The 24,669-nt window shown below is 39.3% G+C and overlaps 1 protein-coding gene across 2 annotated transcripts in view; it reads right to left on the bottom strand.

The window, feature by feature from the left end:
• SEC14L1 (SEC14 like lipid binding 1) overlaps nucleotides 1-24,669 on the bottom strand; it is a 44,951-nt gene that overhangs the window by 17,051 nt on the left and 3,231 nt on the right. For both annotated transcript variants that reach the window (XM_076354211.1, XM_076354212.1), the window contains 2 exons: nucleotides 1,177-1,326; nucleotides 957-1,088 (listed from right to left, as the gene is read on the bottom strand). In XM_076354211.1, the coding sequence (XP_076210326.1) occupies nucleotides 957-1,088; nucleotides 1,177-1,326 (282 nt within the window). The remainder of the gene's footprint in view (nucleotides 1-956; nucleotides 1,089-1,176; nucleotides 1,327-24,669) is intronic.

Genomic DNA, 24,669 nt, shown 5'->3' with positions numbered 1-24,669 from the left:
CCTTAATAAGAATGAACTTTTAAAAACAGTTTATTCTTGAATTAAAATTCTGCTTTTGTATTTACCTACTAATTTCTTGATCGAGTAGAGCCAGGGCAAGGAGAAGTGTTGTGTTTTGTATATTTATCACATGCATTTTTCTGTATAGCATTTCCCCTGTTTAAACAGAGCTTTCACAAAAAAATTGCAGGTGGAAAAGTATTTTTAAACAAACCTTGGAAATAATTGCAGAAAGAATAATAAAAAAAATCAGATAATAGGGTCAAATGGGTTTGACATCCAGTGACCTTTTAACCACGGTTCTGTACACAACAGAAAATGTTATCACCTGCACGTAAAAAGAATGCTACAATACAAATATATCGGTTACATTTGCTAGCTTTGACTTGACATTTTACTGCTATACATGTGTGCTGTATGAGCCTATGAGTATTGGCTAAGCCATTCAGAAAAAAAACATGGCCAGAGCATAGCAGTAAGCATGCCACCAGACCCCTTTGTATCAGAAAACGTCTGTACTGAAGACCAAGAACAGCCACAATGGAAAGAATTAGGTTAAAACATAGCTGACTCGAACATTTGTCTGAGCTGAGCAGAAGGCAAATAAGCTACGTTGAACTTTCCTTTAACAGTTCTGTCAGGGTATCATCAGCCTCACCAAGCCGCACGCTGCTATTACAGACCACAGATTTGCCTAAACAGAGCTGTCAAACACAGCAAATTATGTTGTGTTCTGCTCTCTGAGAAGATGCTCAAAGCAAGAGGGTGCCAAACTTGTTTCAGTTCTTCAAGCGTGTTACATTTAACACTAAGAACAATTATCACTCATGGTGGTGTGTTGGTTATTTTTTCTTGCAAGGCAAAAGCCAAGAACAACCTAACTTCTGTGTATGGGTCCTGAAATCTAAACACTGACTTAGCTCCATCTGTAGCACCACCAAGAGCCCGTTACTCACCGTGTAACAGCAGTGTTCGTTAATGATGACTCTATTAGAGAAGGTTTCATTGTAGGCTTCTATATGCAAAGTCCTTTCTCGTCTGTTCAAAGAATTCTTCTGGACAAAGTAGACATAATCCACTCCTGCAATCTAAGGAAGATGACAGATTCCGTTAAGATACAATATTCACTTGAAAGGATACCCAAAAGTATAAAACAGGCACTTCAAACCTAATCACCTTTTTCAATAGCCGTGGTGCATCTATATCCAGCTTACAGCGCCGTTCAATCACATGGATAGCTTCATCCTCACTCTTGTATTCGTTTACAGTGTCACTGGCTACAAACATAGGGATCAGAGGACATGTAGGAAACCTTCTTTCATATGCCTATAAAGATGGAAAGAGAAGAAAACAAACTATCATCACAATTAATTCCTGAGGGTGTGCATATGGTTCCTTTGCTGACATCACCAGCATTTGGAGGCACAATGCCCTTCATACCTTTTGTAGAGGAGATTGAGCCTTCCTTCAGTCCACATTATAGCTGAGAAAAGTCACGTGCATTCCAAACAATCCATTTATTAATACGTTCCTAACATAGCCCTTTCCAGGTAAAACGATGTTTAAAACAACACACGAAATACCCCATTTCTCCCTCCCTCCAAAAAGGAAATTGTTCGTTATGTACAGTGACCATCCTCTTGTCAGCAATAACAGGAAAATAAGACCCTCTAGTTCTAAAATACCAGAAGACAAAACAATTGTGTTGGATTAAAAAACCCACATGCTAATTATCAGTGTTTCACCAAGCTGTCTAGAGAGTTTTCCACACAGCTCCCAAAGGTTTACTAACAACATTTCAAAGCCTGTTTCTTAAGCTAATAGAGGTCTCAAGCTTTCTATGCACAGAGTATTCATAATGATTTCACTGCACAGTTTTATCAGCTTACAATTTTGTCCAACAACATGCGGTAAGTCTTCCCAATACAATGAGGCCATTTCATACTTTTGAAAATTCAAACTTTTTGCAATAATGCAGAGCTAGCAATAGCTTTGATTCTGGTTAAAGAATATAGTTGTGTAAATAAGTTCATCTCTTAAATACTTGACACACACAGGGAAAATGGTATTAAATCAGCCACACTTGGAAAGGATAGTTAAGAATCTGGGTTCAGTAAAACAGGTAAGAGGACAATGGGAGTTATCCCCATTAGTAAACTTGTTGAATTTTAGTTTTAGAACGACCATGGCTGGAGAATACAACACAACTGGTTTGGGGTTTTTTTTTTTCCTTTTCTTTCATAGTCACTAGCTTACGTCCACTTCTCCTTGGCTTTTTTTCCTCATGGGTGGCAGTAAAGTAACTAATTCTTTAGCCTTCTTTCCAAATTCTGAATTCTTTCATTTTTGCTATTATCAGAACCTAGTTGGCTTTGGTGAAAAGGTAGGATTTGCAAGGTGTCCCAATGCAGAAGAAAACTTCAGTAACATAGATAAAGTAAATTTGAGAGCAGAACATGAAACAATTCTTTAAAAGAGCTAAAACATCCACTGTCCTTTTAAATAACTAACTGCTCTCCCTATAGCTGGGTTGCAGCACAAGAACAGCAAAACAGGGAGAGGGTGTGGAAGAAAATAAGCAGCAGCTGCAGAAAGTATGCAATGGTAGCACTGGAAGAGAAAAGGTCTCTTAATTCTCCCTTTATAAGAATAAAAATACTTAGTTTGAACACAGTGTTACTATGGTGACAGCAGTGCAATGCACTAAAACAGTGTCAGCTTTTTTCCCATTGTGCATACTTTTTAACCATTTTTGCAGCATGATTGTCCTGAGTTCATAAAGCTCCTCTGTAACATACCAGAAGTACAACCAGTGAATGAGTACACATGCTCCTTTTTTCAGACTTTTCATCTGTGCACAGCTGGTTTTGTTTAAATTAAGAACAGAAATAATTTCTGGGTTCAGAGATGTGTGGACAATAGAAGTCACAGAGCATTAGTGTTGTAACGCAATAGCAAGCAGTGGCCAAAAAACCTTTCACAGCTCCAACAGAAGGAAGGATGGGTCCTATTAGTATGATATAGTAAGTTTATTTCTTTTATGAGGCTCTTGTTGTTCTGGACAGAAGGCTGTACATTTTACAGTCGTTCTTTCTAAATTAATCCCCATTTTAACTATATCAACAGTAGTTAAATGTTGTCCTAAGTCAGAAAAAGAAAAGAATTCCAGAAGAAACAGAATTGAGAAGTACTTCTGGATTTCAGATTGCTTCATCTAATATTTTTATTTGGACCTTATGTTACAACAATTATTTTATGGACAGGAGAGATGGGAAAGTAGGTATCTAACATTCTTCTCACTATTTTAGAAGTATTTTTACTTTTGGATCACAATGAATTTTCCCCATCTGAGTAGCCTCCTCTATGCCAAGCCTTTGCAAGTCTCCTTCATTGCACGTATTGATGCATTTCTCATCCTAGTCCTCAAAATGCTTCCCATTTGCCCTGTGAACACTTGCAAATTACAACATTACCTGCTGAGAAGTGTTTATTGCACTGTGAGCAAAAAAAAACGCCCAAGAAGAATTTGTTGTTCTGAATGGGAAGACCGAATTGAATGTGCTCAATTTGGAAGAGAACAAAATAATTACCTTGCCAAAAGTTGGCAAGCTCAATGCTTACAGCAACAAAGTACTTGAAGGTTTCAAAGAGATTAAACAGCAACACAGGATTCTTTCTTCCCTAAAGAACATGCACAGAGTATTGAAGACTGTTCACAGTCAATTTTATTGGGCTCTTAAATTAGGCTGGTTTTATTTCTTTAGGTACCATTGCCAATATGTTCTTGTAATGCATCATTTCTCAGCACAGCCTTGTTTGAAGAAAAAGTGATTATAGTAAACCATAGCCACATCAAAATATTCGATCTGGTTTAAGCATAGCTGTCTCTTCCACATGTGGCAAACAGTTCTCTTCCACACTGCAGAGGAGGCAGGAAAAAGCTGCTAAAGACTATAGGACACTCAAAGATCTCGCTTCACCATGGACCAACACAGCACAGGAAGAAAACCTGTAATTTGTGGTACAACACAAAAAGAGACACAAGTCAAAGCAGCACATGCATCGCCAAGACTGGAGCTATTAAAAGAGCACGAGAAGATTAAAGAAAGATCAAATGCTTTTTCTTTTCTAATAATAGAATTGAATGGATTTTTCTACATCATTGGGGTGTTCTGAACCAGAAATTTTGTCTCAAGTCCAGCTTTGCAGACAGGAGAAAACTGCATTATCCAATATTCCTTTAGCAGTCTGATAAAGCAGAGTATATTATAAAATGCTACACGTTCTTCCTGTATGATAGGTCTCTTCACAAAAAATCATTAGATATTATACACCCTTCTCTCAGGGTTTCAATTGTACTATATAGATACAATCACAAAAGACAATTAGTTCCTCAAAAGCAAAGCAGCTGCAATAATCCTGATGGACTCAATGCGAGAGTGAAATGCTGTTGCTATAGGATTAAGTGCATCTAAAGAGGATGTTGCAAGGACATTAATTTTACCATTTTCTTCTGTCACATTGAAAAAATACGTTGTGTGGAGATTCTGATATGTAACACAAGTAAAAAACACAGGCGTGTTCATCCTCAAAACCTCTAAAACTGGTGCTGGGCTTGACATGAAAAGTCGCAACGCCTCTTCAGCTAAGAGAGACATCCATGTACAGACCTTTCAAAAAAATGATTTTAAGCCTGCAATTCTGTTGTTCCCCAATAAAGTACTTTTACAATTTCCCACTAGCCTCTGGAACATTGGCGTACTCCGATATATTAGAAGCTGGCATTGTGCATCAAGAAAAACACAGTATGGTGAAGCAGCTTGAACTTCAAATTTAATGGGCTCATTATATAAACCCTTAACTTTCTTAATGCATGTTAACAGTAAGAACACTGACAAGCATAATTCCAACCAAAATAGCACTGTATTAAAGCTTCTTTTCCAACTGCTTCCCTTAGCAACTCATGTTCAGAGTAGAGTCAAAATAACAGGATTTTACTTTTATCTTTGCTAGTATTTCAGCTGTGTTTAAAGACATGAAAGCAATTCAAGTGAGACTATTTTAAACACACTGCAGTCATTTTTCATACCCAAGGGAATTATACTTGCTGCTGCTGCCCTTAGATTTTGGGATTCTAATATCAGCAATAACAGGATCCTTTCAAAATACCACCTTTAGAACAGGATTTAGCTATGACCCCAACCCAATTTTCAGGAGGACCAAAGGCTATGTTCTGGCTTTTTGCTTCTCAAACCATGCCTAGGGCTAATAAAATACCTTCATAATAGGCACATGCTCAGTCCTCAGTGGAGAAAGTCGGTCATTTATGCAAGTAAGTTACTCAGCTTCTCTAGCCAGATTAATACATATTCCCAGTCTCCTGCCTTAAAGGATAGGGATTGTTCAGTATTTCCATTAGATGACTCAAAACTAATTTCTATGCTTACAAGAAAAAAGATCTAACAAAACTTGCAAGCAATCTTACACTGTGCTGTTATTCTTATAGTAGCCGAATCCTTCAAATAGAACTTCTAACTTTCATTCAGAAAATGAAGCATATTGAGTGCTTTCTTAATAGCTTAATTGCATGAAACAATTTGTGAAGATGATTTTTTTTAGATGTTTTCTGTTCAAAATTGCTAGAAGAGTAACCTTCTAGAAGTAGCACAACATTCTCCAAGGACATCTCAAGAGAACACATGAAAAGATTCATCCTGGCAATCAAATCTAGTCCACTGCATTTTGTGCGCACCACATATAAACTTCATTTTCTGTCTGCAATACCTGACCATGTTTGGGTATTAATCTGCAAGTGCATACCAACATTCACCATGCTTTCCTATCCACTTGGAGTATGTGGAATTTCTGAATTATTCCTAAACACACAAGAAGCAAGAAGGGTCACTCAAGCAGAATGCTGCCCTAGCTTGACAGGCTTCATTCCAGCAGCTTGATCGTTCCTGCACACCACTGTATCCCCTTTCTCCCCCTGCATTAGAGCACTGTAGATCAATAGGAAAAACATTGAGTCATGGGAGGCCAACCAAGAGGCTTCAAATTCTTGGCAGCTGCATTTGGAAAGAAACAATTCTGGATTAACTCTTGCAAATCAGCAAATACCTTCTCATCCCCCATATACTGCTGTTCATAGCTCTCTACCATTCTCTTTATAATACATATATATGTTTAAAAGTCATTATACTTCTACAAAGAAGTGTGTACCTCGGTGTCAGTATATCTCATGGATGTTAGTTCACATGTCAGTAATCGGCTCGAGGGCATGTATGTGGAAGAGAGCAGATGGTTAGAGCGCATATACCTCAAAAAGCTCTAGAAACAGTTTTTTGGTAAGGTAGCATTCCCAGGCACCAGAAAGGGGGAAGTGAACTGGACTGCAGCTTGGGAAACAAAAGCCATCTTTAATATACAGGTAGCCAGCTTTCTGGAAAGGAACATTTCTGTGAAGCCAGTTCTGGAAGGACGGACAGTCCTCTAAAAGGATACCATCACTGCTGCAAGCCAAACCCCTAGCACCATGCAAGCAGCATAGTTAAACTTTGCTTGTTTGCAGTTAACTTCCCCCATCAGTATGGCTCTCCACAGCAGCCCTTGTTCAAAGTAGGCTTAAGTGGTTTTTTTCTCCACTGTGTTTTCACTTCATTAAATGTTCTCATTTACAAAGAGAGAAATTATTTTCTTATTGCTGGGAAACAAACACTGCTTGGCAGTGACTCAGTACTAAGAACTCACTCTCTGGAAAAGACCAAAAAGGCTTTAGTTACACAAGAGTACAGATGAGGCTTATGGGGACTACAGACAACCCACCCAGCATGAAAGAGGCAGATTCAGACCGATGAATGAATGGCTGTATATCATCTGAAACACAAAAATTTTCTATATGCACATTTCTGGTCCTTGACAAATATGAGGTCGTTTAAGCAACCTTATTTTTCACTTGTCTGTAAATCCTGGCCCAATCTATGCCATCAAGATATGACTAGTCAGATTTTCAAAGTACTGGGATGATGACCCACTGCACAACTGGTATTTGTAAAAGTGGATATTAGATGCAAGAGGACCTTCCCTACTACTTTTCTTAACAGAGAACACTGACTTTATTTTAAAAGGAAAAAATGAGTTTAAGTTTTCCATTGCAATTTCTACTAAAAAAGCATTTAAAGAAAATCAAATTAGAACTAGAACACAAAATGCTCCTCCAAAGCTTTTCCAGCAAGATTCACCAATGGTTAACCTGCTGGTTATCACAGCAAGATCAAGAAACAAAATGCTTACGTAATGCCTTATCACTGAACTGGATTTAAGCAATGAGAAAGGACATCAGGTAATACCTTGTGTGGAAGTCCTTTGTCTGAATTAAAAATTATAATCCTTAACCTGAATGAGAGCTACTTCAAAGATTTTAAAAATCAAGACAAATTAAGCAGGCAGTGAGCGTCCATTAAAAAGGAAGGTTCTGTGTTCCATCTTGTTTTGTTAAAAAAAGAAACCAAACCCCAATGCCCCACATTTGCTAAGTTGCTAAGCCACTATCCATTGTATTTGAGAAGTCGTGGCAGTCTAGTGAAGTTCCCACCGACTGGAAAAGGGGAAACATAACCCCCATTTTTAAAAAGGGAAAAGAGGAAGACCCAGGGAACTACAGGCCAGTCAGTCTCACCTCTGTGCCTGGGAAGACCATGGAACAGATCCTCCTGGAAGCTATGCTAAGGCCCATGGAGGACAGGGAGGTGACTCGAGACAGCCAGCATGGCTTCACCAAGGGCAAGTCCTGCCTGACCAACCTAGTGGCCTTCTCTGATGGAGTAACTACATCAGTGGACAAGGGAAGAGCTACAGATACTGTCTATCTGGACCTCTGTAAGGCCTTTGACACGGTCCCCCACAACATCCTTCTCTCTAAACTGGAGAGGTATGGATTTGATGGGTGGACTGTCTAGTGGGTGAGGAATTGGTTAGATGGTCGCATCCAGAGGGTAGTGGTCAACGGCTCAATGTCCAGACGGAGACTGGTGATGAGTGGCATCCTGCAGGGGTCTGTATTGGGACCAGTACTGTTTAATATCTTCATCAATGACAGACAGTGGGATCGAGTGCACCCTCAGCAAGTTTGCAGATGACACCAAGCTGAGTGGTGTGGTCAACACACCAGAGGGATGGGATGCCACCCAGAGGGACCTGGACAAGCTCGAGAAGTGGGCCCGCGTGAACCTCATAAGGTGCAACAAGGCCAAGTGCAAGGTCCTGCACCTGGGTCGGGGCAACCCCCAGTATCACTACAGGCTGGGGGATGAAGGGATGGAGAGCAGCCCTGGCAAGAAGGACTTGGGGGTACTGGTGGATGAAAAGCTGGACATGAGCCAGCAATGGGCGCTCGCAGCCCAGAAGGCCAGTCGTATCCTGGGCTGCATCCAAAGCAGTGTGGCCAGCAGGGCGAGGGAGGGGATTCTGCCCCTCTACTCTGCTCTGGTGAGACCTCACCTGGAGCACTGCGTCCAGCTCTGGAGCCCTCAGCATAAGGGAGACATGGACCTGTTGGAGCGGGTCCAGAGGAGGCCACAAAAATTATCAGAGGGATGGAACACCTCTCCTGTGAAGAAAGGCTGAGAAAGTTGGGGTTGTTCAGCCTGGAGAAGAGAAGGCTTTGGGGAGACCTTATTGCAGCCTACCAGTACTTAAAGGGGGCTTATAAAAAAAGATGGTGGCAAACTTTTTAGCAGGGCCTGTTGCAACGGGACAAGGGGGAATGGCTTTGAACTAAAGGGGGGTAGATTTAGACTAGATATAAGGAGGAAATTTTTTACGCTGAGGGTGGTGAAGCACTGGCACAGGTTGCCCAGAGAGGTGGTAGATGCCCCATCCCTGGAAACGTTCAAGGTCAGGTTGGATGGGGCTCTGAGCAACCTGATCTAGTTGAAGATGTCCCTGCCCACGGCAGGGGGGTTGGACTAGATAACCTTTAGAGGTCCCTTCCAACCCAAACTCTTCTATGATTCTACGAATATACCTTCATTTTAATATATTAATTTTGGAAGGGGAAAAACTCTTCCACTTTATGAAGAGCAGAATTTCACTGAAGAGAGGAAAATCCAGCCTTTACAAACTGAGCTGTACTTGAGAAGGGTGTGAATAGCAGAGAAGAACTGGCAGAACATTCAATCTGACAGCCGTGCAGATGGCTCTGAGGGGAGAGCTGCATGTGTGGTGGGATGTATTCCGCTGAATCTCTTAAAATGAGAACTGACTGATGTTCACCTGGCAAATGTGAGTAGCCCCTTACCCTAAACTACAGGCAAAAAATTGCAAAACAACTTTCCTTTCTCCCCATCACACTTTACCATGCTGGCAACTGCATCCCGGTCTTATTTTACTTTGCCTCTCTTCTATCCTCCCTCCGTTACAGTCCAAAAGCGTTTTACCCTGTTGTAGCACGCAGGAACAGGATATACTGTCTTCACCCTCCGACCCCTGGTACAAGATTAAATTTGGCCTCTTGAGTATTAATGATGACTATTAAGTATATCCAAGATAAAATAAATAATGCTTCTATAAGTTACACAGAAAAATCAATAGGACAAGTCAATATCAAGACGACAAGCATCTGCTTCATTTTAGAGGCTAAAAAATTCTTGTTTACTACACAAGTGTACAAAGCATTATTGACCTAGGACTTTCTGATTAAGTGATCATTACTGTATTTAGAGTGTAAGCTTACAGGACTGGGAACAAGCAGTGCCTGCACTGTTCACATACAGTCTACCAAAGCAAAGCATGCCCAAGTAATTGCCCCAAATGGCCCAACTGCTTCTACTTTGCAGAAATACACCCCAGCTTTAAAAGTTTTGAAACAATGGAGTTAGTCTAAAATTTTCATAAAGGGGGTTGTTAAAGTTTTATATAATTATGCATCAAATCCCTGAACTACAACGGCTTTTTAGTTTTTGAAGTTTTAATTTTTGTGGTTTTTTTAAATATCGACCACACAAATACATATTATTATACAAGTTAAGACAAGTACTAACAAGAATCTACTCTGCACAGATTCTGTTCATGAATTCTAACTGAAGATTAATTAATTTCTCAAACAGTGAGAGAAGCAAGCTTGAAAAACAACCTCAGATGTTCTCCAATGTGGTAAACAGAGCTTTCAGGTAGAGTATCTGGGAAGAAAAATTGTCAGTGGTTCAAGAACTTATTGCAGCATGATATTCAGATTGTTATAATGCTGTATTTATAATATTGCACTGAAGCGATGGTCGAATTTATAGCCCAGGTCTACATCTCTTATATTCAGAAGATCAAGGGCCCAACTGATTCAAGAGAGACTAACACACTGAATCAGTCATGACCACGTAGACATTATTGGATCCTGCACTGGTCTCAAAGTATTCCCTGTGCTTCAAACACCCACAGGTGTTAAACAACCTGTGCTCTAAACAGCCCATACAGCCCTACAAACACAGAAGATCACTATAGAAACCATTTCATTAACATCGCCAGGGCTTCACTTGATCTTGTTAAGAGTATGAAGTGCTAAGACGACTTGCTGTTTACAGTATCCTTGCCTCTAAGAAAGCATTTGAAGCCAGTCAAGCCAGTAAATTGAGCTTTCTCAGCTTGCCTCTCCTTTCGTGGAATGGAAATGAAATTCCTGAGAAATTCTCCAGGAAACCAGGAGCTGAGGGAAATGAAACCAACTATAAGCAGAGGTGGACAAGAAAACATTTCTTTCCCCGGCATTTGCCAAAGCCATTAAATTCTTGCTGCTGACAGCTCCTCTGTCACTCAAGAGTTCTCTGCATGGAAGAAAAGCTTTTATTAGGTGTACAGAAGAGCATAATCCCTACTCCTCCTTGTCATCTTTTGATGCTCATGCTTGTTTAAAGGGGTCCTCTGATTTAATCAAGGTTTCATTGACAAGGATTTCAGACCCTACACTGCTATGAATGACCCACTTATACTTTGCAAACGTCCACACAGAAAGAGGAAGGGAGGATGAGAAGAGAGATTTATTCCAATACATTTAAATTCACCCCTTAGCTTAATTATATAAAGCCTTAGCTTTCAACACTTTGTATGAAGAGAGCAAGACTGTTCTGTCCATTTTTACATTTAGCTGTATTAGAAGCCCGTAGTACTTTAAAGTTAAGTAAGTATCCAGTTATGTTTCTTGCATATTTCAAATATACCCTGCTCCTAAATGTATCAACAGAGCTAATGAAATCTATTAGGAATCTTGTGGGTGTCACCACAGAATAAACAATACCTATTTGTTCTACCAAATAGGTTAAAGGCCTGCCGCATGCAAAGCGGGCACAGCAATTTGCTGCTCAAATCCTAGAAAGACAGCAAGAAAGCTTATGACCTTCACATCCATTCTGCAAATTCCTGAAACAGAAAGCGTCTGAAAGCAAGGAGGACATTGCCCACAACCATCACAAAATAACCCAGTATAAAGACTAAACTCAAATTCAATAGCTGCTTCATAATGTTGCATGAAGAGCTTTGATTCAATAAACTAAAAATCTCTATGGAGTCAGGAAACAGCACAGAAGCTATTTCTGTGCTTTAGCTCAAGTAAGTTACTCCAGCCAAGACCATAAAAATTTAGAGACAATTTTTTGTTTGCTTCTGGATCACCACCACTCCAAACAGCACTTACCCCAGTCACTCAAAACATGTATGGGATGTACACAGGGGAAGCAAAACAACCTTTCAGACTAGAGACCCTGCGGCTTTTGACAAGGAACAAAGCTCTATTACAGATAACAGGAAGTATCAACGCGTATCTTCGTGCAGCTCTGTAGACACAGTCCAGGCTACTTCACACTTACTTAATCTCTTTGAAGTCTTCTACAGTGTAAAAGGAACAGCTTCACATTAAATTTCAGGCATAACGATAGTTTATACACACCGCCAACCACAAAAATCATGAAACACCACTGAAATGGTATTATTAATGAAAGTGTATGCTCAATAGCTTGCAGTTAAGAGTGCTGCTTATACAACACATCACACACCACCCTGGGTTTCTGACAACAGGACCTTTCATGTGTTAACAGTGCTACAAAGCACCTTCAAGTGTATGTAATAGCACTAACACACAAAGACCGACATTTCTGTTCATCTCTTTAGTTCAGGCAGCATTTCCATGGTTATAGTGTTGATCACTATTGGCTTTAAGTACATTCCAAATATAGACCAAATGCACAGCTTGGCATTTTAAACAGCCCTAATAACTACCCTGCAGGCTTGTTCTTGTAAGCTAACTTTGAGTCCCTCTGAGGTGCGATGCACTCACAAATATGCTATAGTGCCACCTGAATACTTAGCAAGCATACTGTTCATTGTATCACCCAGGTTGTTTGTAAAAGCAGTCACTGAAACCGGATGGATCTTCAAGCAATCTCACCACAGCATCTGCACCATGTTCCAAAACTTTGGTACCCATCTTAAAAATAGGTTTGTCTTGCTTGTGCTTAAACTTCTTTCCTTTGAGGCCACCATGCAGGGATAGCATCAAGAGCCCTACTGAAATCAAAATATCCTTACTGCACAAAACATTACCCCAAACCACGTGCACTTTGGGATATTATCTTAGCTGTCAATCACAGTATACTGTTTGCAACAAGCACGCCTTTAGGTAGCTGTTGCAAAGAATGTTTTGGAGAAATTCATGCTAAGTATGCATTGACTAGATAGGATTATGCATATTAGTATCACTTTCATTAACGGGACTTAGAACTAGTTATCTTCCATTGCTATTAAAAGTTATAGAAGACATCAAACCCAACCTCAAGAAGACAGTAACAATTTCAGAAAAAAAATCCCTTTTTCTTGTAGTAATTTAGAAGGTTTACACACATTTCAGAGTTTTCGTTTACATTCTCTGTGAAGCATATGTGAACCAAGCAAGTGCTCATTTTTCTACTTGCATACAAACCAGAAATCAAAAGGATTTCACAGGCAGCTTATTGAAAAGATGGTCCATTGAGGTAACTCCTACAACTAAGCATCAGTAAAACTCTAAGCTTATCCAAAGAAATACTTGATAATATATATTCATAAAGCATTCTTGACAAATTTGAGTTATACTAACAAAAAAGCATAACATATTTGCTTAAAACTGCCCAAAACCAAAAGCAAGGTGGGGATAGAAGGAAAAGCAAAAAGCAGGAGCAAGGAGTTATTGGGGGACAGGAAAGCCTGAAGCAAACTTCCTCTGTATTGGAGCATAAATGTGTAGGCTATAGAGCTAGTGAGTATCAGCTTGGGCATCCAGTGTTTTCAAGGATGAATAAAGTTACTCCCATATTTTAATGTTTCATTAAAATAATTTAGACCTTATAAATAAAGCAGGAGATTCAAAACAGGCTATGAAGCAATCTTCCAGATAAGTGGAATTTTACTGGGAATTCACTGTTGAGTTATGCAATTGTGGTAACCAACTTACCAGACCAAGCAAAGAGCTTCTGCTTTCCTGCACCGGAAGAAATAGCCAGACACAGAAACCTTTATTCTCATGAGGGATGTGACCAGTCAAGCCACCCACATAGGCTGTTTCTATACAGATCACTACTTTATCCCCCTCAGTGTACCCTTCCTGCATGGGTATTATTCAACAGCTGGGCATTTTCATTTCAGAAGAGTGGTCACAGAGAAGCTTTACTAGCAAAATTATAGTGGCCTGATTGTTGCATGCAGCTGCATGTCATGAAACTGAAAGGGGACTGGCTCTTAACTACCTAAGAACCATGTTGCATGCAGCTGCATGTCATGAAACTGAAAGGGGACTGGCTCTTAACTACCTAAGAACCATTTTGCTACATGCAGAGGCACAATCTTCTTCCAGATGAAAAGTAAACTCTTCAATGATTTAATGCAGCTTTATTCGAGCTTTTGGTGGTAACGGTATACTGATTCAGCAGGCAAAACAGTTTGGGGATAAAGAATCTGACCTGAAGTCAAGGGCTAACATTCCATCTTTTATCTGTAAAAGATGATCTTTAATAACCACAGGCATGCCTCAATGGTACTTTAATTGGAAGAGTGGTTTCTTTAAAACAGATACAAGTCATTTGTGGTTTGCTTAAATAAATTTGCACAGCTGGAACTGTGTAATACTTGATTCTGTGTGGGAGCCTGAATGTCCATCTTCAGAGAACAAATGAATCACCAGGGTGGGATTTGAGGAGAAAGTGGATAGCCAGTGTAAGAGTTAAGAGTTACACCTGTTTGCCTCCCAGACACTCACAAAAGGATCATTAATCCTTTTCCTCCCTCCAAGAAGTCCAGAGAACCCAAAAGAGCCCAAGGCATAGTGCCACTCCACTAAAGAGTGAGCGAGGCTAACTCCAATTGCAGCCTCTGCACAATCTTGAGACATGAATCTCTAAAACAAGAAGCTAAAATAGAGAAGTTGGACAAGTACCACTCCTTCCTCAAGAAAAAAAGATTAAGAACAGAAAACCCAAACTTGCTGAATGTAAATAAAATAATTTTAATCCTCCTTTCCTTTGGAGTAAGCTGGGAAAGCCCGATCACTCAGGTTAGGCTGGCTTGTGACTGGAAGACCAATATCAAATTGCTGGTTATGAAAAAAACAACTTTCATTGCTCTGGTCTAGGTTGAAGGTGGAACTTCAAGGACAGACTTTATAGCGATGCTATAAGTTGCTCTTCAGTATACACAGACCTTAGCTGACTTAGTGGGGGCAATAGCAATATCAGATTGACTTGCAATTTCACTTTAACTTGTTTATATTAAATGCATGTGCAAAACTGTTCTACAGAGAAAATGATGCCCATGTTCCAGGCAAGACAGATGGAAATCAGTTCTGACTCAGAAGCCACGTAGCTCTGAGCACAACACTTCGTTTGACACAATGTGCCCTGCAATTAGAGTCAACTTCAGTAGTTTCTAGGATAGGAAACTTGGCTTCTGACCCCAATTGCACAGGACATGACTGTTTTGGCTCAAGGTTAAAGTACTATGGAGAAGAGTCTGACCTCCAAAAGAGCATCACAGTAAAGGCTGGCAACAGGCCAGTGAAAGCTTAAATGCTTGGAGACCGACATGTGATTCCCAGGGAATGTGAGCTATTCTCAAGCACTTCCTATTTCTCCACAGCAATGGCAATATATAAACCTTTACACAGGTTTGAAATTTTTAAGATACACATACCAAAATAACTCTAAACCATTAAGCTTGTCTTACCATTGCTTGTAAATAACCACTACTTGTCCCACAGCAGCTGAACAATGACACATATGTTCTGCATCGCTAACAGGTATCTCAAATGCACAGGATATGGTACTTAGCTTCCCCTTTCCTTTCCAGTTAACAAAATTGCATGTCTGGTTCCTCTGCAGTCAGTTTTACTTTAAAATTCAGCTGCAATCCTACTGTGTCCACTGAGGATCTATTTTTGGAAGTCTCAGATATTCCTTACTGCTCTATTGCTCCATGTTTAAGTCTCACTTATGAGTCCTACAATTGGTATTCGTCACTTTTTTGGTCTTAGAATCATAGACACTTTCAATAAGCAGGTCTGTTAAAACAAGTTTAACATCTGGAATATGTTAGGATATTTTAAGTAAAATTATTACTAAGTAGACAAAATCTAATTTATGAGTGGGGAAGGAAAGGATGACTACAGCATTGCTACAGTATAGGCTCAGAATTCCTCATCAGACCATTGTCTGAAAGGTTAAAGACTTGTACTACCACAAAGTCTCCTGATCTCCATACAGATTAACATGAAGGTTCAGCGAAACAGGTTTGACTTCATTGTCTCAGACTGCACCCACCAGCTTTTAATTTGGCCCAGAGGCAATTGGCCTCTAAGCACTGCAAGAGTGATTTCACTCCACCAAGACTGTAATCAGTACAGTAAAGAAAGCTTTGCCAAAAGGGCATAATTCAAGATAAGTAGCACAGCTCAACTGTAAAGGTCTGTTTGGCTTTTGGACCAGCAAAATACCAGCTTCCAGGTAGAGAGCAGCTGCACTCTATTAAGCAAACCAATTAAAATTTATTAAGTACATCAATTAAATCTTGACCATTCACTAATGTCAATGGCATGTCATCAAAATGCAGCATGATAGGGTCTGGGGCCTGCAGACAATTTACCTCTTAAGCTAGGAAGTTAAATGTAATATTTAAAAAATCTTAACCTTACATACATGTCTGATATATCCGGAGATGCCTCAAAAAGGTTAGAAATTGATGGTGGAAGATCAACAGTACAGAACAACAGTGGTTCTTCATATGGAATCATAAACTATTAAACAGGCTAAGATTCATCACAATGAAAAAGAGTGATTTAAAAACTGAGGGAGATATCTTACAGATCTAACAGGGCAAGCAGCACAAAGAATGTGAATAGGGTTTTATTGCCTTTTCTAACACAAGGAGCAGATGGTGTGAAGCTGAGCGAGCAGGAGCCAGGGTCTAGATGAAGGATACATCTCGACAGAGCATGTCATGAAGCACAAACTCCTGCTGGAGGGCGTCACAATAGAATTTACTTGGCTCCAGAAAGGAATTGGGCAGGCACAATAAAGAAACCACATGCAGCATATTATAGACAACGGGCACATTCTGGACCAGAAGGGCTGTCAAGACACATAGCTGTAGGATGAAAGAGTATCCTGAGAGAGCATTACCATATTTTTGTATCATTCTTATCCTCTTCCCTAGAGGCAGATACTGCCCTTGGCCACTGCCAGATACATAGCACACTAGCTAAATAGGCCTTATGGTGCAATTCAGTACTGTGAATCTCATTAAGAGACAGAATACAATCCTTTTCCCCACATCCAAACACATCATTAAGATATCAATAACCAGGTAATACCACTGCTAGATGCATCATTAGCATGTTAAGGTGGTACAACTTCTGCACCCCTGAATCTGCTCCCCAATAAAATACAAACAGAAAGACACCACCTAGCTTCAAAAGATAAGCCAATTAAAAAAAGAACAGTCAAGACCCCTTTGATTCTTTTCTAAAAAGCAATTAAAATCATAGATTATAGACCACCAGTTCTCTGTTCCTTACCCTCCTTTACAGCAAAGAAAGGCAGACAGACAAAAGCAAGAATCGGTTTAGTCAACACAGAACAAACAAGTTCAAGTGAAATTGCTTTAAATCCTGTTCATCACAACATCAGTGGCTGCACCATGCAGACCATGAAACACTTCAATAGAAATAAGTAACTTCATGGAGCCACGAATTCAGTAATGAAGAATTTATCCACAGGCCAATGAATTGCACAGCAAAGAGAGTTCTGCAAATTAAGTAGTATAATTTACACACCAAATGAAATAGCCAGAAAAACGTCCTCTGGAAAGGATTCCACTGACTGATGTTCCTGAACTGGACTTAATGTCTATGGCATTCACATTTTACTCTAAACGAAGAGATACAATGCACTCGAGAAAGGAAGTGCTCTCATCAGGAAACTAACTGTTCCCCTTCTGTTGTGGCACAAACAAATATAAGTGACACATCGCCATCCTGACCATCACCAGATAAATATTCATTTTCACAAAATGAGATCTATTATTATCAAAGCAATATGATATAATATTACAGCAGCAGTAGGCAAGGCACAAAATTATCAGAGGCTGACATGTTAAGAGGTTTGCAATGCAGTTTTCAACCGTTACACAGATTGATCTGCATATATTCCAAAACCCACCTATACTCAAGTTTTGAGAACGTAAATAACGTCAGAATGAAAACAGCTGTAATTAACCAAGTAATCCAAAATGTACATAACCCTACAGATTTAGATATTTAACTTCATAAATCTGACCGCGACAAAGTCTTGAAATGCTAAAAGAACCCAAACATATAGAATAAGAATTAAAACAGTTTAAGTAAAAATTCATTTTTAATACAAAAGGGTAGCTTCTCTTTGCTCCCTCCCACAATCCCTCTGCTGTCACCAGAGTTAAAGCTGTTAAGCTCCAAGAGCCCTGTGATATTTTTATTTTCAAATTTACTGATATATAGTCCCCAAACCTTATTATAATAAAGCAAAATCCAAGAGGAATCCAAGACAGAAAATGTTCAAATCTGAAGTTTCATACATGAATACAAAGCAAGAAAGCCAACCAGTCAGCTCGCATGCTACCCCATTAGATCATACAAAATACTTTTTAATTTTCATTTTTCTAAGGTAAGGACAGATTCCCTTTTATGCCAAAGCAACTCTCAGAATCCACAACTCCAAGCCATTAAAGCACAATTTGCAAATACTTTGCACTGCTAAATAATACCAGGCCTGAAGACTGCTGAATCAAGTTTCTAATGGCCCCTTCATTTACTGTTACAGCAACGGCCTTCAGCATTTTTCAAACTGCAGAACCCTAATTATTTCCCCATGGAATCAAGGGCTCCCACAGCGCAACATGTACGACAAACGCCCTGCTGAGTTGCTCGCTCTTTCTTGTGGCCAGCTGCCACGAGCTCACTAACAGCGCAGGAGGGGACGAGAACCTGCTCCCACAGGGGTGCTTATCAGCCTTAAGTGACCCTGGTGAGGAGATCAGGCTGACAAGGTATTTATTTTCCTTTTTTCCAAGACAGCTTTTGACCATCCTGTCTCCCTAAAGTGGCTTGCTGATGAACGTGTCTTTGCAAGAAAGCAACAAGAGCAAGCTGGAACACCAGCTTAGCTGTAATGGGAAACCACATACTCGGTTATGTTTCTCTGACCCTTAGAAGAGAAAGCCCATGAACCACAAGCTGAAAACCTCAGTAGACTGGGCAGAAATCAGTATTACTTGAGCAAGAGCAACGCAGAGAAGAGCCAAGACCCTGGGACCTGATCTCAAATTTTGATGGCTCATTGCTTGCTTGTACTCTTGGCAACGCTGCCCCACGCTGCGGTGGAGCCCAGATGATGCCAGACAGCCCTTCCAACACAGGCCTTCCAGCCACGTTGCCACCATTATCTTCCACCAGCGTGAGTTCTTGGCATGACTCTCGCCTCAAACATCACTGACTGATTACAACCGAAACAAGCTGCATGCAAATTGACTGTGAGAGCGCCAAATTATTAAATTACCTGTAATAGGCCCTACTCAAGATTTTACCTGAGCTGCTAACCTGGCCTGTCTTAACTATATCATAAAAGTGAGATAAAAAGAGTTAATAATTCAGCTTAACAGCCTAGTTCTTAATTTAGAATATATACACAGTAATTTTAAACTACATGAAAAATTTGAAGACAAATTCACTTGGGAGAAAAGAAAATAGACCATTTAAGACTAACCTGTAATTAATTTTAACTTGAGCTAATTAATAGATTTCCTTGCAAATTCTCAGAAGATTCACTCTATATTCAGAACGCAACAGTTTTAAGATCACATGGCCGCCCTCATTCCAGAAACACACTGAATTCAAACTAAATGCAACGCAAAACCAATCTTGGTTATGAAAATCACAATGAATACCCCTCAACTCTGTGTTCCAGAATCTGGACTCTGATTGAATGTGCTTTATGGAGAGTCCTCAGGGGCTGCTTCCAATCCCTCAGGGTCTCCTTCTACTCCCTCTTTCATGGTGTGCTTGTTTCCTAAAAGCATACCAGCTGAAATATTCTGCTCTAAGACAGCAGTAAGAGCTCCACAGGAACAGGAAACACAGATTGCTCATGCTGGAGGTGCACGTAACTGGCCACACCATACAGAAGCACCTCATTCTACGTCTCCAGCCGACGTCACTGATTTGTAAGCAACCTCCGGCTCCTCATTGGACATGTTTAAAAAAATACACCATATCTCCTTCCCATGAGGTTTTAAAGGCTTTTTACACATACTTCTTAATGGCTAACCACACATTAAGTTACAAGCATGAAGTTACACCTTTTCCAGATCACAACTGTAGTATCACAGGTGTCTAGGACTCTGCGGAACGTGTTAACCACTTCCTTTCTGCCAGGTTCCCACATGTTGTCATGGCTTATCACATTATTCTCATGCTAAACCGAAAACACAGCACTGTACCAGCTGCTAGGAAGAAAATTAACTCTATCCCAGCCGAAACCAGGACACATGTTTAACAGATTTTTAACTCAAAGGCAACATTATTTGGCTGATCAACAGATCCTAGAGCGGCACTTTGCACCAGTCTCAGAGCTAAAACACCTGCAAAGGGTGAAAAGCTTGGAGTGCTTTCAGAACAAAGCAACAAGAACTGTTTTGATACATATTTTTCTTCTATTGACACCTTTCAGAGTTTGACAGTAGTGGTGTTTTAGCTTTTAAAGTGTAAAAGACTTGTTAAAAAAAATGACTAAAAGCATTTGGCGAACAAGAGAACTGCAGCTGTCAGCTACAGTCAGGTCATGTGTTTGCCCACAAAAAACAGGAAACAGCTAGCCATGAAAATATCTAAGCAGGCCATGAAACAACACGTAAATTGCACAGCAAGCAGGCTGCTAAGTCAATATTTTTCCCTAGTGCTCAACTTAACTCTTATGTTTTTTAACCACGGCTCATTCCAAACAAGTGGCCAAAAATTCATTTGTTCTTACAATGTGTGCTAACACAAGAGACCATCAACAACGCCATAAAACAGCAGTTAAACTGCAGACACTTATTCAAAAATAAGAAAATCCATACAAGGCCCTGTTCCACCGCAGTTTTACCAACGCATTTCCAACAGTAAATAAGCCTGAATTTTCAACAAAGACAGGAAGCAAAGTAGATGAGAGTCTGGGAGTCATACAACAGAAGGGAAAACCGCTGAGCGGTTTCAGCAGTGGACACTCATTTGCTCCGTTCCCCAGGCTTTAACTATCCAAGACAAATCCTCAAGAAGGTTCACCGCATCGGGGTAATAAATGACTTCTCAGTACATTTAAAGCCTACTTTGTGCTTTCAAAAGCACTTGGAGAACGGCTTCCGTTTTCTCATCGGCCTCTCAGCCCCTCTTCACATGATGTGTGGAATGCATTTTTTCCAAGAAAGAAAGTGAGACTAGAAGGAATAAAAACTGTAGGGATTTATGAGCAGGTGTGGCGCTTAACTTGATACATAGTTATTTTTTTTAAATGACATTATAAAGTAATAACCTTTAAAATTAAAACATGATGTACTACCTGATCAGGAACCTCATTACAATCTAGATCAAAGGATTACACTTTGATTTGTCAATCTGAAAAAAAACAGATAATTTTTTTCTAACCTACTCTATCATTAGAGTGTATTTATGCCATCTACAATGTTATTACTTTCCTGTAATTTAGGGATACTTTAAATCATGGAGATTTACCTTAAACATTGGTTTTTTCAGATCTATAAAACCAAAGAAAGCCAGTCAGCCTGTTGTCCAAAAGCAGCAAATTTGAACCATTAAAATTACAATATAATCAAAAGGGCACTATATATTATACATACTAAGAAAGAAAGATTTATGCTTTAGATACTTTAGATATTCTATCAGAACAAAGGGAAAACATGAAACCAAATTTTTTTTTAAAGGATTTTGATGAGAATATGTAGTTTGGAAGGAAGTAGTTTTCAGCCTCAAGGCAATGCAAGATTAACTGCTATTTTTATTTTAAAATAAAGATCAAATGCGTTATTTCCACAACTGCAAGCTCCTGACATTGATGACTAGTTTACCTACAGACTTCTCTTCATTGTTTGGCACCAGTGGAAGATGACAAATGCCAGGAACTTTAACAAAGTGGAAACATTATTTTAGGTATTCAAAAGACTGCAAAATACCTTTGAAAGTCTGTCTCCTGTCACAGGCAAATTTGAAAATCTTAGTTTTCACAAAGCCACATGTTCTTAAAATCTACGTTAATTTGACTAAATGTAACAGGACAGGTTTAGAGCACACTTGCTGTGTTCAGTCATGTTACTATTCATACTTATTTCTGAAACTAAGTAATTTGTGGCTGTAAATAGGACATTTTCTAAAGGGGCTGAAGAGCAATAAATTTTCCACCAAGCTTCCAGAAACTCAAAAAGAACCTCTGGTCAATGGTTCAATTCAATTTTTTTTTTTCAAAAATCTTACTTATTTTCCATTTGCATAAATTCCACTCTTGGAATGCCATGGTTTATTATTATTTAAATTTACCTTGGAAGTTAAACTCAAGGGGAATTATCTAACACATCAGACTCAAAATGAGCTGTGAATCTCCAAAGTTAATTTTACCCTCATGTATGTTAAGAAAGCTTCAAGATTCAAGTTCTTAACTGTCTCTTAACATTAAGAACTACTTATTCAGCAAAGTCCCTACATCACTTTAAATGTAAACCTCTTTAAAGCTAATATCAAAAACTGAATCTACAATCTTTAAAAGTTTTATAAAAGCAGCTTCTCAGTTTTTCTCCAATATATTTAACCTTGGTAACTTGACAAGTGAGTCTAAGTAAACAGTCATTTTTCCACATTTCAGCTGCTTCCAGCATTATGTAAACTTCAACATGAACAGGAGGAAAAAACAAGGCAAGATTCTATTCAGTCTGATGAACAGCTGTGCAAGTTGGTTGGTTCTTTTTTTAAAATATATATACATACACACAGAGTTTTCAAGAAATTGATTATGACAGATATGCCACAGAGCAGCCAGAAGTCATTGTGTCAGCATTGGTAACCATTTGGTGAAATCATATTGCCTGTGTTAGGTATGTTGGACTAAAATGCGATAATTTCTAGCCCATGATTCTAGAATCTTTTCAAGTTCGGGAGACAGTTTCATTAGAAGATTTGCATCCAGTTCTTACTGTTTTCAAAGCAACTTAGGTATTTTCTGGAACCGCACAATTCGCCAGTAACAGGAAATCTTCAGGGGAAGTAGCTTAGATTTTATGTAGATTGCCTTTAGTGATAAAGGCAGGCAAGAGGCATGCAGCAAAGGATCTCCCAACTCTCTACCAACAACAGTCATTCACCAGTTCTCTCGCAGACTTGAGAGATAAGGGGTTGTGCCTTAAAGTATATTGTCACAGAGATACATTAGGGCTCAACAGATGATTTCTGGATTTCAGTGGAGAGGCATAAGAGAGAAACTTATTTTCAACACCAATTCAACTTAGAAAAAGAATTTGCACTGCGTCTATTTTAAAAGTCTTTATATCATAATTGTCTGCAAAACACTCGTCTTGTCAATCTTGGTTTAGATCAAAGTGGAATTAAATCCAGTTTTCTGTCTTAATATAGCTGCACTCACCCTTCATGAGAGAACAAAGTTCTCTCAAAACACACTGGAGCAGCATGAATGGAATGCTGATTGTACTTTATTCTCCCTCAAGTACCTCTTTGAAACCCAGGAAAGGAAAAGTGGGCAAATAGGAAGTTTGTAGTGTAAATGACCCATTCTGCAAGTGGCATTCACTTGGTTGCTTGTAGAAAAGAATTTTATGCTGATTTCTCTATCTGAAAGCTTAATATTAGTCTGACTTAATGAGTTCCACTTTGTAGTTGGAACACATATCATCCAGGAAATCCTTACAGTCCACATGGGCTTCACTGACACTGGTGATCTTCATTACTACTCCATAGAATGAATTACCTCTTCAGCTCCATGAAACTCTCAGGGAATGGAGGACGATTTTTCCAAATAAAATTTTTAAAAGTACTCAGCACCTTCAGACAAGATGAGATCCCACGCAACAAGACCCAGGCTAGAAACAGTGATTTCTGTTAGACAACTCAGCATAAAGAACACCGCTGCCACATTGACCAAAGGTTTGTTCGAGAGGCTTTTTACTGACAGCTGAGAGTTTCTGGTGTGTGTGTTTAAACCTCTATTTGAGGACACATTCTCTCAAAGGTTGGGTGCATACGAAAGAGAGGGATGGATTAAAAAAAACAAACAAACATAAAAAACGTATTGTTCAAGTTGTTTGCTAGGTTGGTACATACCAGGATGTGTTCCTCATCCCAGAAAAGCTGCTGATACAGTTAAAATAACATTATAGCACTTTTTTTTGTTGAGAATATGCAACATAGTACTTCCACTTTAGTGAGCACAAAATTTGACAGGAATATTCCTTCCAGAAATACTTCATCAACTTACGTAATCACTATTCAACCAAGGGAAAACAGTAACAAAAAGCATCAAACTATCATATACTGTTTATATTCTTTAAAGAATTTGGCACATGGAGGCACTCCTCTACATACTTCAGAAAATGCCTGAACAGTTTTGATAGATCACCACCAGGAATTTTATACGTTTTAAAAACCAGTCATATTACAGAAGCAACATGGCAGGAGAAGGATGTTCATCCAGTAATCACATCCCGAACAAGTTCAAGTGATAAGTCGCTGCCCTGACACCGACGAAATAAATCATACGTATTATCGCCAATCTAAACTTTTAGTCTCAGAAAGCATCCTGTTCAGCTGACACTGTCTTTCAATAAACATTCTTCTCCTCTTAGTTCACTGGTTTATTTTTTCAACTATTGTTTTCTCCTAGTTGCATATGCAGTATAGCCTCTTTCTTTCCAAAGGAGAAAAAAACCTTTCATGTAAGAGAAGATTTAATATTTGTTAAAGATTATTCTTCAAACATTATCCCCAAGTTACAGAACAGTTTGAGAACTCAAAGTTAATATTAATAGTCAGAAGTGTTTCTAATTACACCCAATAAAGCATTGTGAAAAATCCTG

This window comes from Aptenodytes patagonicus, chromosome 16 (genome assembly GCF_965638725.1).
Source record: "Aptenodytes patagonicus chromosome 16, bAptPat1.pri.cur, whole genome shotgun sequence".
Lineage (NCBI taxonomy): Eukaryota > Metazoa > Chordata > Aves > Sphenisciformes > Spheniscidae > Aptenodytes > Aptenodytes patagonicus.
Note: the sequence above shows the minus strand (reverse complement) of the source record. Positions and strands in the feature narration are given on the sequence as shown.